Source organism: Oncorhynchus gorbuscha, linkage group LG06 (assembly GCF_021184085.1).
Source record: "Oncorhynchus gorbuscha isolate QuinsamMale2020 ecotype Even-year linkage group LG06, OgorEven_v1.0, whole genome shotgun sequence".
NCBI classification, from domain to species: Eukaryota; Metazoa; Chordata; class Actinopteri; order Salmoniformes; family Salmonidae; genus Oncorhynchus; species Oncorhynchus gorbuscha.
Window position 1 is genome coordinate 98,152,099 of NC_060178.1, and position 13,816 is coordinate 98,165,914.

A 13,816-nucleotide genomic window follows, 5' to 3' on the forward strand; every position below is an offset into this window, starting at 1 on the left:
TTCTACAAACGATCTTGACAGCTAGAAGATCGGCGACGCCAACCACCGAGTGCCGCCCGGACAAGGAGAGGACTTCGTGGAAGTCGTGACAAATTCCAAAGTAAAACGAGTCCTATATTGACATAAGCTGAAAGGCCACTCAGCAAGGAAGAAGTCATTGCTCCAAAACCGCCATAAAATACAGACTACGGTTTGCAACTGCACATGGGGACAATAGATCTTACTTTTCGGAGAAATGCCCTCTGGTCTGATGAGACAAAAATAGAACTGTTTGGCCATAATGACCATCGTTATGTTTGGAGGAAAAGGGGGAAGCTTGCAAGCCGAAAAACACCATTCCAACCGTGATGCACGGGGGTGACACCCTGCTTTTCAGAATGGGAGAGAGTTTAGACACCTACCAATGTGCTGCAAATCATTCTAGATAAGAGTGTCTGCTAAATGATTCAAATGTAAAAGTTATGTAAATGATGATCACTGCAGACTGCTGCATGAATGTCAGTTGTGACACACCTGTACATGTAATTAAGCTTTAAATTAAATAATGTGAAGAAAATAAAATCAACATTTGTCTGTTCATTTGGAATGCATTACACTGTTGCTATTGGTCAATCATTAAAGGTATAATCACAAACTTCAGGTTCTGCTGTTTTTAAAGAGGTGACTGTTTCAGGAAGGGTTGAAATTCATTCTGGACTGTCTTTCTCTGCAACTGGAACACAGACCGCTGCCACATGGGCATAATACTGTGTACAAGTAGATAGGAACACAAGCACCAAAGGACATCACTATTTGATAGGTTACATTTACATGAGGTTACAAATAACATGGAACTTGGGCAGTGAACTGATTTGCACTTGAACACCGTGTCCACGCCACTACTCAGCCGCATGGCATACAACAATACACTTGACATAGCTGCTGAAATTATATTTACAGTCATTTCACATACTGTTATCAGACATGAACATAGCATATATATACTGGCAGCACAATATTCCTCCTCTTACTATAAAACTATTTAATCACTGGCAAGTTCTCTAAATAATTTATTGTAAAACTAAAATTACAATTTTCTATAAGATAAGTGATCAATGTAAATAAAAAACAGCTTGCTGTCAAATTGACAGGAAGCATTGCGAGCGATCAAGATGATTGGGACTCAGTGTGAGAGAGATGGCAGGAAGCCGCTCAGCTTGTCTTTGTTTGCTTTGGATTACCTTTAGTTGGGCCTTTTCTCGTGTGGTTTATGTACATATTTATTTAGTCACCATGAACATATGAACAACCTGCTTGGACTGGCTCACCATGGGAGTCACAACTGAGCTGGCCCTGGACCTAAGGTAAGGTGTCTCCTGGGTACATGCTCATTCAACACCTGGTCACATACGCATCCTTCTCACATTAATGCACACATTAAACCAGGTGGTCAAGAAAATATGTAGGGAATAGGGTGCATTTGGGATGCACACCCAGACTTTACACTATAGGCCTTGTTACTGTATTAATTGCTAGCAGCGGGTGCTCCAACGTTACAAAAACACCGTGGTTACTGTTACTGACCTATCCAGCAGCAGCAAACATTTTACATTCCACAGTAGACATTCCGCTCTTCCATCTGCATGGCTGCAAACCTAGGGCTGGGATCCACCGCTACCGATGGAGCTGCATGGAGTTGGCAGCTATTGGCTGAGAAAAGGGAAAAAAGGAGCGGACTGGAAATAGTGAACTTTGAAAAGTGCACAAAGCTGAGACCAACCAAAATGTCAATGATCATTGTAGTCTACTTTCATTAGATTTGGGTATGTCATTTTAGGCGAACATTGAAAAAAAAATAGATCCTTAATCAAACGTGACATTCTTATCTTAACCATTCATTAACACAGGTAACCACTGACCACTGCCTTTACATGTTGACCTATGCCTATACCGATATTAATTCCTGATGGCAAGAAAAATACACAAAAACATTTCCAACAGCAACACTCACAGAGCTTTGGATCATGGCATGTCTCCTGGCCTCCATCTATGGAGTCGGTGTCAGCAGGCGTGTAAAGTACTGGGGTATCTGTACTTTACTATTTATATTTTTGACCATTTTTAGTTCACTACATTCCTAAAGAAAATAATGTACTTTTTACTCCATGCATTTTCCCTGACACCCAAATGTACTCGTTACGTTTTGAAAGCTTAGAAGGACAGGAAAATGGTCTAATTCACACACTTGTCAAGAGAACATCCCTGGTCATCTCTACTGCCTCTGATCTGGTGGACTCACTAAACACAAACGCTTCATTTGTAAATGATGTGCCTTGGCTATTAATAGATTAAAATATATATATATATATATATATATATATATATATATATATATATATATATATATATATATATATATATATATATATATATATATTGTGTCATTTGGTTTGCTTAACATAAGCAATTTGAAATTATTTATACTTTTACTTTTTATACTTAAATATATTTTTGCAGTTACATTTACATTTATGTCTATTTAAAACCAAATACTTCAAGACTTTTACTCAAGTATGACGTTTAGGTACTTTTTTCACCACTAGATGTCAGTCTCATTGTGCATGTTGACAGCCTCAAAGAAGCAGCTGGCCTGGATGAGAAGGTCCAGGTCCGGATGATCCTCCTGAGAGTTGAAAGAGTTGGTTGATTCTGGAATAGAGGTGTCAACCTCAGGATCATCATTCTCCAGCACTGAAGATAAACTATAATAAACTCTAAAACAAAATCAGTTTTTAAAATAACAATTTCATAACCTTTTATAGTTTTGCATGGAATATTGTACGGTGTGTGTGTGGGGGGGGGGTGCTCTAGATGGCACGGTAAAATTAACTTGAAAATGGAGACTGAAGTACTATTACTATTAGCATGGTAAAATCTAACACAGTGGATGCATGCACACATCAAACTGCAAAACTGCTCATTTACATTTCCCTTTGACCTTCAAGCTCTATATATTACGGGGAACATCTGTCTTTTCAAGTTACCAAGGATGTGAAGAGGCTCTGCATTGCAATAGACAAAGAATTCCTAAAAGATAGTTGTATTTGTGGCCAGTGGTGGCTGCGACTGAACAGTCCCAAGTGTCAACCATCTCCATCGCAAGTTTGGTGTCAAGTGGTCATATCTTATGGAACACTTGGCTTCTGTCATGACTTGGTATAGGTGACATCTTTCCAAATGTCTCTTGCAGTACTTTTTGAATAGTTTTGAGAATCTCGACAGTATGGAACCAGAATGCCAGTGAGGATAAAGTTGTTTCCGACTGGCTCCACTGCAACCTGTCTGGAACTTCAGTGTGTCTCTTTATTTTTTTATTTGATTTATTTCACCTTTATTTAACCAGGTAGGCTAGTTGAGAACAAGTTCTCATTTGCAACTGCGACCTGGCCACGATAAAGCATAGCAGTGTGAGCAGACAACACAGAGTTACACATGGAGTAAACAATTAACAAGTCAATAACACAGTAGGGGAAAAAAAGGGGAGTCTATATACATTGTGTGCAAAAAGGCATGAGGTAGGCGAATAATTACAATTTTGCAGATTAACACTGGAGTGTTGCTTGGTTGTTTCCATGAGACACAAGCGACAGCTTCAGAGGTAAAATGTTGCCTACTTGGATGCTGAAAAGGAAACGCGAAAACAGAGATTATTAATTTGTTAAATCATGCTAGAGCAGTTTTGTTTCAAGATAGCAAAAACTGTGCGCCGCCCGGGAATCGAACCCGGGTCGAAAGAATGGGAATCTTCCATGATACCATTACACCAGCGGCGCAGTTAAGTATGAGGTATTTTTTAACTCATATAAAGAAAGTATAAATCAGTTTAGATATTGTATGCATATTTTAGAACGTATGAATAATACTCTAGTCATTAAAGCATCATCGATAATTTAAAAAATGTATAATAATTGTAAAAAGCCACATTTAGAATCAATCGTTTGCAAGGTTTTCACTTCCGGTTCATGAAAAGGGCAACAACCATAATCCGAACATTGTTACAAGCTACCCAAGAACTTTTACCACAAAAGTCAAACCAGTTTTCCAAAAGTAACAAACACACTAGTACCTTAACGATAACTAAGATTATTACCAAGTAATTAGATACAGGTTTCAGGTGGATTCATTTGTACAGGTTTGTCCTAACATCATTGTAAACACAATATTATGATAAAAATGCTAGCTAGCAATGTGGAATTAGCATTAACTGGCTAGCTAGAAAATGCTAATTACACATTTCTAGCTAGCATGTTTTTCTGTAGCTAGCTAGCTAACAACATTGTGTATTATGACCTTCAGATATGTTTTGTTTTCGTTTGTAGCTAATGTTCATTGCGCAGTTAAATTAATTCGTCAAATTGGTATAGAATCAGGACAAAATGGCTGTTGCCATAGTTAACACACAGGGTGACGGTTTTATCCGAATACATGGCTGTTGTGTTGTGCTTGCTGACACTGTCATTTTGCTACCCTACCAACCGACTACAGATCCTGCAGTCATGTCTGAAGAAGTGATCATCGTGGAGTGGGCAGAGACTGGTGCATCAGAAGAGGGATGTCAAGCCCAACTCATTACAGACGACGCCTCTGCAGGTGCTGTACTCTGGCTACAGTAGCCTAATTCAATCAGAGTTTCATATTCTGTTTGACATGTACTCCTATGTCAGGAATGTTTGTCATGTACTCCTGTTTCTCACTGGATCTGTGTTGTCACAGTGTTGCCCGACAGCCTGGTCCAGAATATATTGGTGAACACTGTGGTACAAGGCCAAGAGGAGGATCATGAACTACTAGATGACAACAGGAATGACCTCTGTGAGTGACAACAGATTCTGTGTACTCTGACTATCTTGAATTCAGAGGCTGTCAATGGTTTTTCCATGCATCTTTCAAATCATAGGTGCTTAGATCTACGGTTAGTAAGTGTAAGGCCTTGTTATGTCCAGTTTAGTTTACCACATGATTGTGTCATCTTACTGGAGTGGGAGAGTCCAGCATGACGGACAGACTTCCTTGGATATCACACTGGTCTATCACTTTGTATTTTTATTTTTTACAGATTGTGAGGAGTGTCATTCCTCCTACAAAGACCAGTGTGATATCCAAGGTAGTCTGTCCTTCATGCTGGACTCTCCCACTCCAGTGGGCTTACCCCAGAGGGCCCTCCTCACCCTACCCCACGGGCTGGTGGTGGGCAGGTCCAGTATCCCTGGGGCAGGCCTGGGGGTTCTAAACCAAGGAGCAATTGTGGCCCCAGGAATGCACTTTGGCCCCTGTGAGGGGGATGTGACTACCAGGGACAGAGCAGTAACAAGTGACTACTCCTGGGAGGTGAGTACTGATGGATGCTTTTTTCAAATTGTATTTATTTAACCTTTATTTAACCAGGCAAGTCAGTTAAGAACAAATTCTTATTTACAATGGCGGCCCACCAAAAGGCAAAAGGCCTCCTGTGGGGACAAGGGCTGGAATTAAAAATAAAATACAAATATAGGACAAAACACACATCCAGGACAAGAGAGACACCATAACACTACATGAATGGTTGAGTCGTGCTTAAGAACAACCCTTAGCTGTGTATATAGGCCAAATACCACACCCCCTCTGGCCTTATTGCTTAAGTATATTGAGTGAGTTAACTTCAACTGTGCCTCCAAATCTTTTTGAAAATCGGAGCATATGTGCCTGCAATTCTACCTCACAAACATTGTAATTGCGGCAGCTTCACCCGGGACATCCATCATCTCTCTAGCACAGCACTGTGAACCACAGCAGATTGAAGCTTGTGATTGGTTTAGTAAGGGACCAGAACCAAGGCGATTGGATGCGTTTGTAAAGAAACGCCCCTTATGATTAGAGTGGACTGCAGACTGGACAGCCACGTTTATTCTACTCGCTGAGTCTATAAAAAGTCTATAAACTCAATTGTCAAATAAGCATTACGGCAACTTTAGTGCTGTTTTGTAAACATAAATGTCAAGAAATACATTTGGTTCACACCTGTCCCAGAATGCTCCCTTATGACAGCATGTGATAATAGGCTGTAGCATACTAGTACTGATTTTAATATAGGGTTGGGTGGTATCCAAGGGATCCCGAGTGGCGCAGCAGTCTAAAGCACTGCAACGCAGTGCTAGAGGCGTCACTACAGACCCGGGTTCAATATTTGTTCTTAACTGACTTGCCTAGTTAAATAAAGGTTAAAAAAAAATAAAAAAAATCCAGATTTTCATATCGTCATACCGTCCTTGTCTCATGCAGGGATTTATGGTATGAGGCCAAAAAAAGGGATATTGGGCATCTATTACCAGAATGCTACAAAATGTATCACAAGTAACAGCACATTTCCATGGAGGCTGCTAGCTAAATATGCTAAAGAATGAAAATGAAAATAAAATAATTGCAAAGACAGGCAATCCAGCTACTGAATGTCATTTTTGGTGAGTCTGGACATTTTGCAAGCAAAATGTGAACAAGAGACACTGTGCAAATGAACAAAGTTTTGATGCATGCTGGTCTGAAGGAAGAACAGTACTGGCTCTGGAGCAGCATATGTACAAGCTGTGTCTGTATGTAGTCTAGAGTTGCTAAGGCAACTGGCCTGCCTGCTCTGCTCGGAGAAGATGGGGGAGGAGCAGACCAGCCAAGAACTGAGAGGAGAAGATGGGGGAGGAGCAAACAGGGCGAGAACTTAAGAGGAGAAAAGAAATGCTAGAAAATCAAAGATAACTCTTCCAAAGGGCTTTGACTTCTCAAACATGGCAGATAGATAACACAATATGATGCCCCATCACATTATTAATTCAGCCACTTACTTAGATAACTAGCCAGTTAAACTTAGGGGTTGCGTTGATGCACAATTACAGTGCCTTGCAAAAGTATTCGGCCCCCTTGAACTTTGCGACCTTTTGCCACATTTCAGGCTTCAAACATAAAGATATAAAACTGTATTTTTTTGTGAAGAATCAACAACAAGTGGGACACAATCATGAAGTGGAACGACATTTATTGGATATTTCAAACTTTTTTAACAAATCAAAAACTTAAATTGGTCGTGCAAAATTATTCAGCCCCCTTAAGTTAATACTTTGTAGCGCCACCTTTTGCTGCGCTTACAGCTGTAAGTCGCTTGGGGTATGTCTCTATCAGTTTTGCACATCGAGACACTGAATTCTTTTCCCATTCCTCCTTGCAAAACAGCTCGAGCTCAGTGAGGTTGGATGGAGAGCATTTGTGAACAGCAGTTTTCAGTTCTTTCCACAGATTCTCGATTGGATTCAGGTCTGGACTTTAGACTTGGCCATTCTAACACCTGGATATGTTTATTTTTGAACCATTCCATTGTAGATTTTGCTTTATGTTTTGGATCATTGTCTTGTTGGAAGACAAATCTCCGTCCCAGTCTCAGGTCTTTTGCAGACTCCATCAGGTTTTCTTCCAGAATGGTCCTGTATTTGGCTCCATCCATCTTCCCATCAATTTTAACCATCTTCCCTGTCCCTGCTGAAGAAAAGCAGGCCCAAACCATGATGCTGCCACCACCATGTTTGACAGTGGGGATGGTGTGTTCAGGGTGATGAGCAGTGTTGCTTTTACACCAAACATAATGTTTTGCATTGTTACCAAAAAGTTCAATTTTGGTTTCATCTGACCAGAGCACCTTCTTCCACATGTTTGGTGTGTCTCCCAGGTGGCTTGTGGCCAACTTTAAACGACACTTTTTGTGGATATTTTTAAGAAATGGCTTTCTTCTTGCCACTCTTCCATAAAGGCCAGATTTGTGCAATATACGACTGATTGTTGTCCTATGGAAAGAGTCTCCCACCTCAGCTGTAGATCTCTGCAGTTCATCCAGAGTGATCATGGGGCTCTTGGCTGCATCACTGATCAGTCTTCTCCTTGTATGAGCTGAAAGTTTAGAGGGACGGCCAGGTCTTGGTCGATTTGCAGTGGTCCGATACTCCTTCCATTTCAATATTATCACTTGCACAGTGCTCCTTGGGATGTTTAAAGCTTGGGAAATCTTTTTGTATCCAAATCCGGCTTTAAACTTCTTCACAACAGTATCTCGGACCTGCCTGGTGTGTTCCTTGTTCTTCATGATGCTCTCTGCGCTTTTACTGGACCTCTGAGACTATCACAGTGCAGGTGTATTTATACGGAGACTTGATTACACACAGGTGGATTGTATTTATCATCATTGGTCATTTAGGTCAACATTGGATCATTCAGAGATCCTCACTGAACTTCTGGAGAGAGTTTGCTGCACTGAAAGTAAAGGGGCTGAATAATTTTTGCACGCCCAATTTTTCAGTTTTTGATTTGTTAAAAAAGTTTGAAATATCCAATAAATGTCGTTCCACTTCAGTTTTATATCTTTATGTTTGAAGCCTGAAATGTGGCAAAAGGTTGCAAAGTTCAAGGGGGCCGAATACTTTCTCAAGGCACTGTATACATTTTTTACGGAGGACAAAGATTCAATGCATAACAAATATCTTGCTGTGTTTTGTAAACGCAGATGCAATATACTTCTATTGTAATTTCTCCTCAGCATCAGATTAATTTTGTGCTTAAGTTGCACCTCTCCACTCAGATGTGAGTTCATGACCATGCTCTGACTGATGTATATCTACTTTTCTCCCGTGCTTTTCTCAGTCTAGCCAGCTTACATTTCTCTGATAAAATGCAAGATGAACTTTTAAGAAAAACATTAGAAAATGTAGCTTACATTTTTTTTTTCTATGATAAACATTAGAAATATAATGGCCATGCATCGTTTTTGTCCCAAAAAAGACCTTGCTTTTTAATTGTATGCTCACTTAGTGTGTATGTAGGGAATGCGGTGCCATTTGGGACACAACACTGTACTGTAGTTTGTGTAAAACCTAACCCATGTCATTCTGGAGCATTGTCTCTATGCTCTGTCTATCTGAGCATGGTCAGCTGAAATTATGAGAGGCAGGGTAGCCTAGTGGTTAGAGCGTTGGACAAGGAACTGAAAGGTTCCAAGTTCAAATCCCTGAGCAGATAAGGTGCAAATTTGTCATTCTGCCCCTGAACAGGCAGTTAACCCACTCTTCCTAGGCTGTCATTGAAAATAAAAATTTGTTCTTAACTGACTTGCCTAGTAAAATAAAAAAATGTGTCCATATTCTTTACAAAGCGCTTGTCTATTTTCAGGTTTGGAACAGTAAGGGTGAATCTGAGTACATTGATTCTGCAAGAGACACTCATTCCAACTGGATGAGGTAACTTGTGTTGTAGAACGTACCTTATTTTACACTGCATCTGTCTGTCTGTTCTGGAGTGCTTAGTCCCAGTGCACTCTCTCTCTTTTAGGTATGTTAACTGTGCTCGTAATGTAGAGGAGGGTAATCTCATAGCACTCCAGTACAGGGGGATTGTTTTCTTCCACTGCTGCCACTCCATCCTCCCAGGAGATGAGCTCCTGTTTTGGCCTGGGGGGCGATTCATCGACAGGTTTAGGGACCCCTCTGACCAAATCTGGCTGCGAAAGATCACCCCTTCAGGTACTTCTCATCCCGTCTCTTTTCACAACCTTGCTCTGGCATTAGGCATCTAGAAGGTTCTGTGAGGGTGTATAAGAGATAACAATAATAATACATTTCTCCAAACAGTTGAAAGAACGTCACTAGTTTAATAAGACCTAACCTTTTCTTCTTCTTTCTCTCCGTTTTAGAGGTTAATACAGATTTATCGTCTCAGGTTTTCCCCTGCTGTCAGTGCCAGCTTTCTTTCACCACTGAGACCTACATCCAAAGACATAAAGAGCAATTACACCCTCTGGACCTATCACCTGCATCTGCACTGAGTGAGCTTGAAAATCACCTTTCTAAAAGTAACATGAACCCAGACCCTATGTCGTCCTCTGTCCGTAAGTTGAGCTACCGGTGCCCTCAGCGTCCTAAGAGCTTTAAGAAGAAGGGCCACGTCCAGAGAACCATGCGAGCTGTCCACTCCAACGTCAGACCCTACTGCTGCCCCCTGTGCAGGAAGTGTTTCGCTCAGGGGTACGACCTGGCAAGTCACCAGCTACGAGTTCACGGAATGAAGAAAAGGACTGGAGTGGTAGAGGTCAGAGGTAAGGAGGTCAGTTGTGAGAGTTCGCTCCCGCCTCCTGACAGCGCCTGGGAACCCGAGCCTCCGTCCAATGATCAACCTACAGAGACCCAGACAGGGAGAGCTTCCTCACAGAGACTGAGGAACCTCAGGGTAAAGTCCACCAGGAACTCTAAAGCCAAAACTAAGGCAAACACACCAAAACAAGGAGAAACCAGTACCAAGAAGAGGAGCCATTCAGATCCCAATCCAGATGCTCTGGACATGGAGGAGGAGAGGATAGAGGCTGTAGGAGAGGCACAGTACAGCTGCAGTGATTGTCAGAGAACCTTCGGCAACCCAGAGTCCCTTAAAGCCCATCAGTGCATCCGGGTCGTGGTGGGGCCCCCGCTGTACTCTTGTTCTACATGCAGGGTTACCTTCAAACGGTACACCACCCTGAAGAAGCACAAGGTCAACAAGCACCCGAAGGAAAATATGCTTTATTGCTGCACCCACTGTGGGAGGTTCTTCAGTCAGGCTGCCAGTCTACAGCACCACCTGGATGCAGAAGTATGTAAGGACATACAGCTGAGCTCTAAAGCTGTTCCTTGCTCCTACTGCCAGTTCTCCTTCACCGAGGAGAGGTACCTCCGGAAGCACGTTAAGAGACACCACCCTGATGAGCATGTCTCTCAGGTCACAGGCCTGGGCTCAGAGCTAATTCAGTCGGAGCAGAAGGCAGGAGAAGTCCACCTGTGCTTGCAGTGTGGACAGAGCTACGAGCACGTTCAAAGCTTCAAAGCTCACCGGTGTTTCCAGTCAGACGCAGCCAAACTGCACTTGTGCAATGACTGTGGGAAAAGTTTCTCTTGTTTCTACAGCCTTAAGCAGCATCAGCGGATTCACACGGGAGAGAAGCCATACCGCTGCTCTTACTGTGAGAAGTGTTTTAGCCACTCTGGACATCTGAATGTGCACGTGAGGATACACACAGGGGAGAAATCTTTCCTGTGTACTGAGTGTGGAGAGAGTTTCCGTCAGTCTGGGGATCTGAAGCGCCATGAGAGAAAACACACTGGGGTGAAACCATGTACCTGCCCTGAATGTGGGAAAAGCTTCAGTCGACCTCAGAGTCTGAAAGCTCACCTGATGCTGCACAACGGAGAGAGACAGTACAAGTGTGATCAGTGTGGGAAAAGCTTTTCACGAAATTATCACCTGACGAGACACCATGAAAAGACACACTCATAATTTGGTTGTATCACACATACACTATTGACTATTGTTTCTTTGAAAGCACTTGGTTAAGTTGATACATACCCATTGCAGCATTCACGGCTGAGAATACCAGTACATTCGACAAGAATTCATGTAAAATAATGTGATTTTTGTTCATACTTTGGTTTTCTAAGAAAATAATGGGTTAAAGGCACTACAAGTCCTTACACAATGGCAACCCAAGTTATGGGTATTGATCATGTGCCGGCCTTAATAAGCTATGTTTAGACTGTTCTGGTCCATTTTTGATGTGTTCTAGTGTACTATAAAATAGATGGCTCTCCTATTCTTAATACCTAGCCCAGTCATATTCAAGGTTAGAACTACCTTTCTAGGGGTTCTGATAATTCTAGCCTTGGGATGCATTTTTGATAGCATATCTACAGTATTTCACTTTTTAATGTGTATAGTATTGTTTACTAGGGATGTCCAATGAATTCTGTAACCACTCCCTCTTCAAATCAGGGTTGATTGGGAAAAGCTGTTCAAAAGAGGACATTGTATTGTCATATCTTTGTACTCCTTGACGAAGGCCACGCAGCCAAAAGGCGTCAGTTTTGAAACTGTTTCCATTGAACATGTCATACAAAAAGGCTTTTTAATGAATTATATGAGGAGTGCCTTGGTCTTCCTTTCTTTTTGATGACCAATGTGTTTATTATTCATAGTATGCCATTTCCAATTTAGAGTAGAATATATCTCAATTTGTAAGTCGCTCTGGATAAGAGCGTCTGCTAAATGACTTAAATGTAAATGTCTATTGTCCCTGGAGTATAATTCAGCTTGTGATCTGAAGATGAGGGAAATGTCAAATGGAAGAAGTTATTAAAAAATAACTGACTTCAGTATCACAGTTCACCATTTATTGCACAAAACAATGCAAAGCATGTGCCCTGTCCAAGCCTAAAATCTGATGAAAACACTCATGAGATACAGTATGTGTTCATTTGATAACATTATCTAACACTGTCTTCATAAAACCCCCCAGGTCTAGCCTCTCTGAAATTCATTCCTCCTTTCCATTCCTCCTTTAAATAAATAAAGGTAAAATTAAAAAATAATCAACACTTGTTTCTTTGCATTGCTTTTTTCCAATACCTCACATATGTTTACGGGGAGGAATGTTTCATCACCTTCAAAGTCCATGGTTGTGTTCACGATGGACAAGTTCGGTTATGCCTAGTCCCTCTGTTTCAGTCCATCAGTCACCAATTCTTGTGTCTGCCATTCAGTCGGTGTTGATCACATCTTTGATAACATTCACAATAAAATTTTAAAAACGCCAAGATTCCAATCATGTCACGTCCCTTTGTGGTACAGCACATATGGAAGATTCTCTCCTTTTTATAAGGAGTTATGGAAGTTGAGTTAGTTAAATAAGGTGTTATTACTGAAGGTTTAGTATACTCTTACTGAATCCCATCAGTAGCCATTACTGGGTAGCGGAGATGACTAACAATACACATACTGTATGGCTGTGGCAGCAGTTGACTGCTTGAAGTGTCAAACTCCTGCAAAAGTTGGATTCCTGATGTAATTGTAGAAGATGGCCCACCTCTTGCCCCTTTCACTCCAGTGAAGCACCAAACGTTCAATCAAGCTACACTACCGTTCAAAACATTTGGGGTCACTTAGAAATGTCCTTGTTTTTGAAAGAAAAGCTAAATGTTTTGACCATTAAAATAACATCAAATTGATCAGAAATACAGTGTAGACATTGTTAATGTTGTAGCTGGAAACGGCAGATGTTTTTATGGAATATTTACATCGGCGTACAGAGGCCCATTATCAGCAACCATCACTCCTGTGTTCCAATGGCACGTTGTGTTTGCTAGGCAGAGTTGCAAAGAAAAAGCCATATCTCAGACTGGCCAATAAAAATACAAGATTAAGATGGGCAAAAGAACACAGACACTGGACAGAGGAACTCTGCCTAGGCCAGCATCCCGGAGTCGCCTCTTCACTGTTGACGTTGAGACTGGTGTTTTGTGGGTACTATTTAATGAAGCTGCCAGTTGAGGACTTGTGAGGCGTCTGTTTCTCAAACTTGACACTAATGTACTTGTCCTCTTGCTCAGTTGTGCACCGGGGCCTCCCACTCCTCTTTCTATTCTGGTTAGAGACCGTTAGTGCTGTTCTGTGAAGGGAGTAGTAATCAGTGTTGTACGAGATATTCCGTTTCTTGGCAATTTCTCGCATTAATAGCCTTCATTTCTCAGAACAAGAATACACTGACGAGTTTCAAAAGAAAGTTCTTTGTTTCTGGCCATTTTGAGCCTCTAATCGAACCCACAAATGCTGATGCTCCAGATACTCAACTAGTCTAAAGAAGGCAAGTTGTATTGCTTCTTTAATCAGAACAACCGTTTTCAGCTGTGCTAACATAATTGCAAAAGTGTTTTAGCCTTTTAAAATGATAAACCTGTATTAGCGAACACAT

The 13,816-nt window shown here is 41.4% G+C and overlaps 1 protein-coding gene and 1 non-coding gene across 2 annotated transcripts; one reads left to right on the forward strand and one right to left on the reverse strand.

Annotated features, from left to right (window-relative positions):
* Positions 1 to 3,741: 3,741 nt before the first annotated feature.
* On the reverse strand, positions 3,742 to 3,812 carry trnag-ccc. Its single transcript has one exon. It is a non-coding gene; the product is annotated as a tRNA-Gly (tRNA).
* Positions 3,813 to 3,984: 172 nt separating this feature from the next.
* Positions 3,985 to 13,122, forward strand: prdm9 (PR domain containing 9). The gene is made up of 7 exons (XM_046354652.1): positions 3,985 to 4,171; positions 4,525 to 4,629; positions 4,753 to 4,851; positions 5,096 to 5,367; positions 9,217 to 9,284; positions 9,376 to 9,566; positions 9,737 to 13,122. Exons 2-7 carry the CDS (start codon positions 4,536 to 4,538, stop codon positions 11,347 to 11,349), a joined length of 2,337 nt encoding a protein of 778 aa, XP_046210608.1. The 5' UTR covers positions 3,985 to 4,171; positions 4,525 to 4,535; the 3' UTR covers positions 11,350 to 13,122.
* The last annotated feature ends 694 nt before the right edge of the window (positions 13,123 to 13,816 follow it).

What these genes read in the sequence shown, in the direction of transcription:
- prdm9 (XM_046354652.1), top strand. Translation starts at nt 4,536, where the DNA reads ATGTCTGAAGAAGTGATCATCGTGGAGTGGGCAGAGACTGGTGCATCA. An exon ending in ACTCATTCCAACTGGATGAG is followed by an intron (nt 9,285 to 9,375) that starts GTAACTTGTGTT and finishes TCTCTCTTTTAG; the next exon opens with GTATGTTAACTGTGCTCGTA. An exon ending in GCGAAAGATCACCCCTTCAG is followed by an intron (nt 9,567 to 9,736) that starts GTACTTCTCATC and finishes TCTCCGTTTTAG; the next exon opens with AGGTTAATACAGATTTATCG.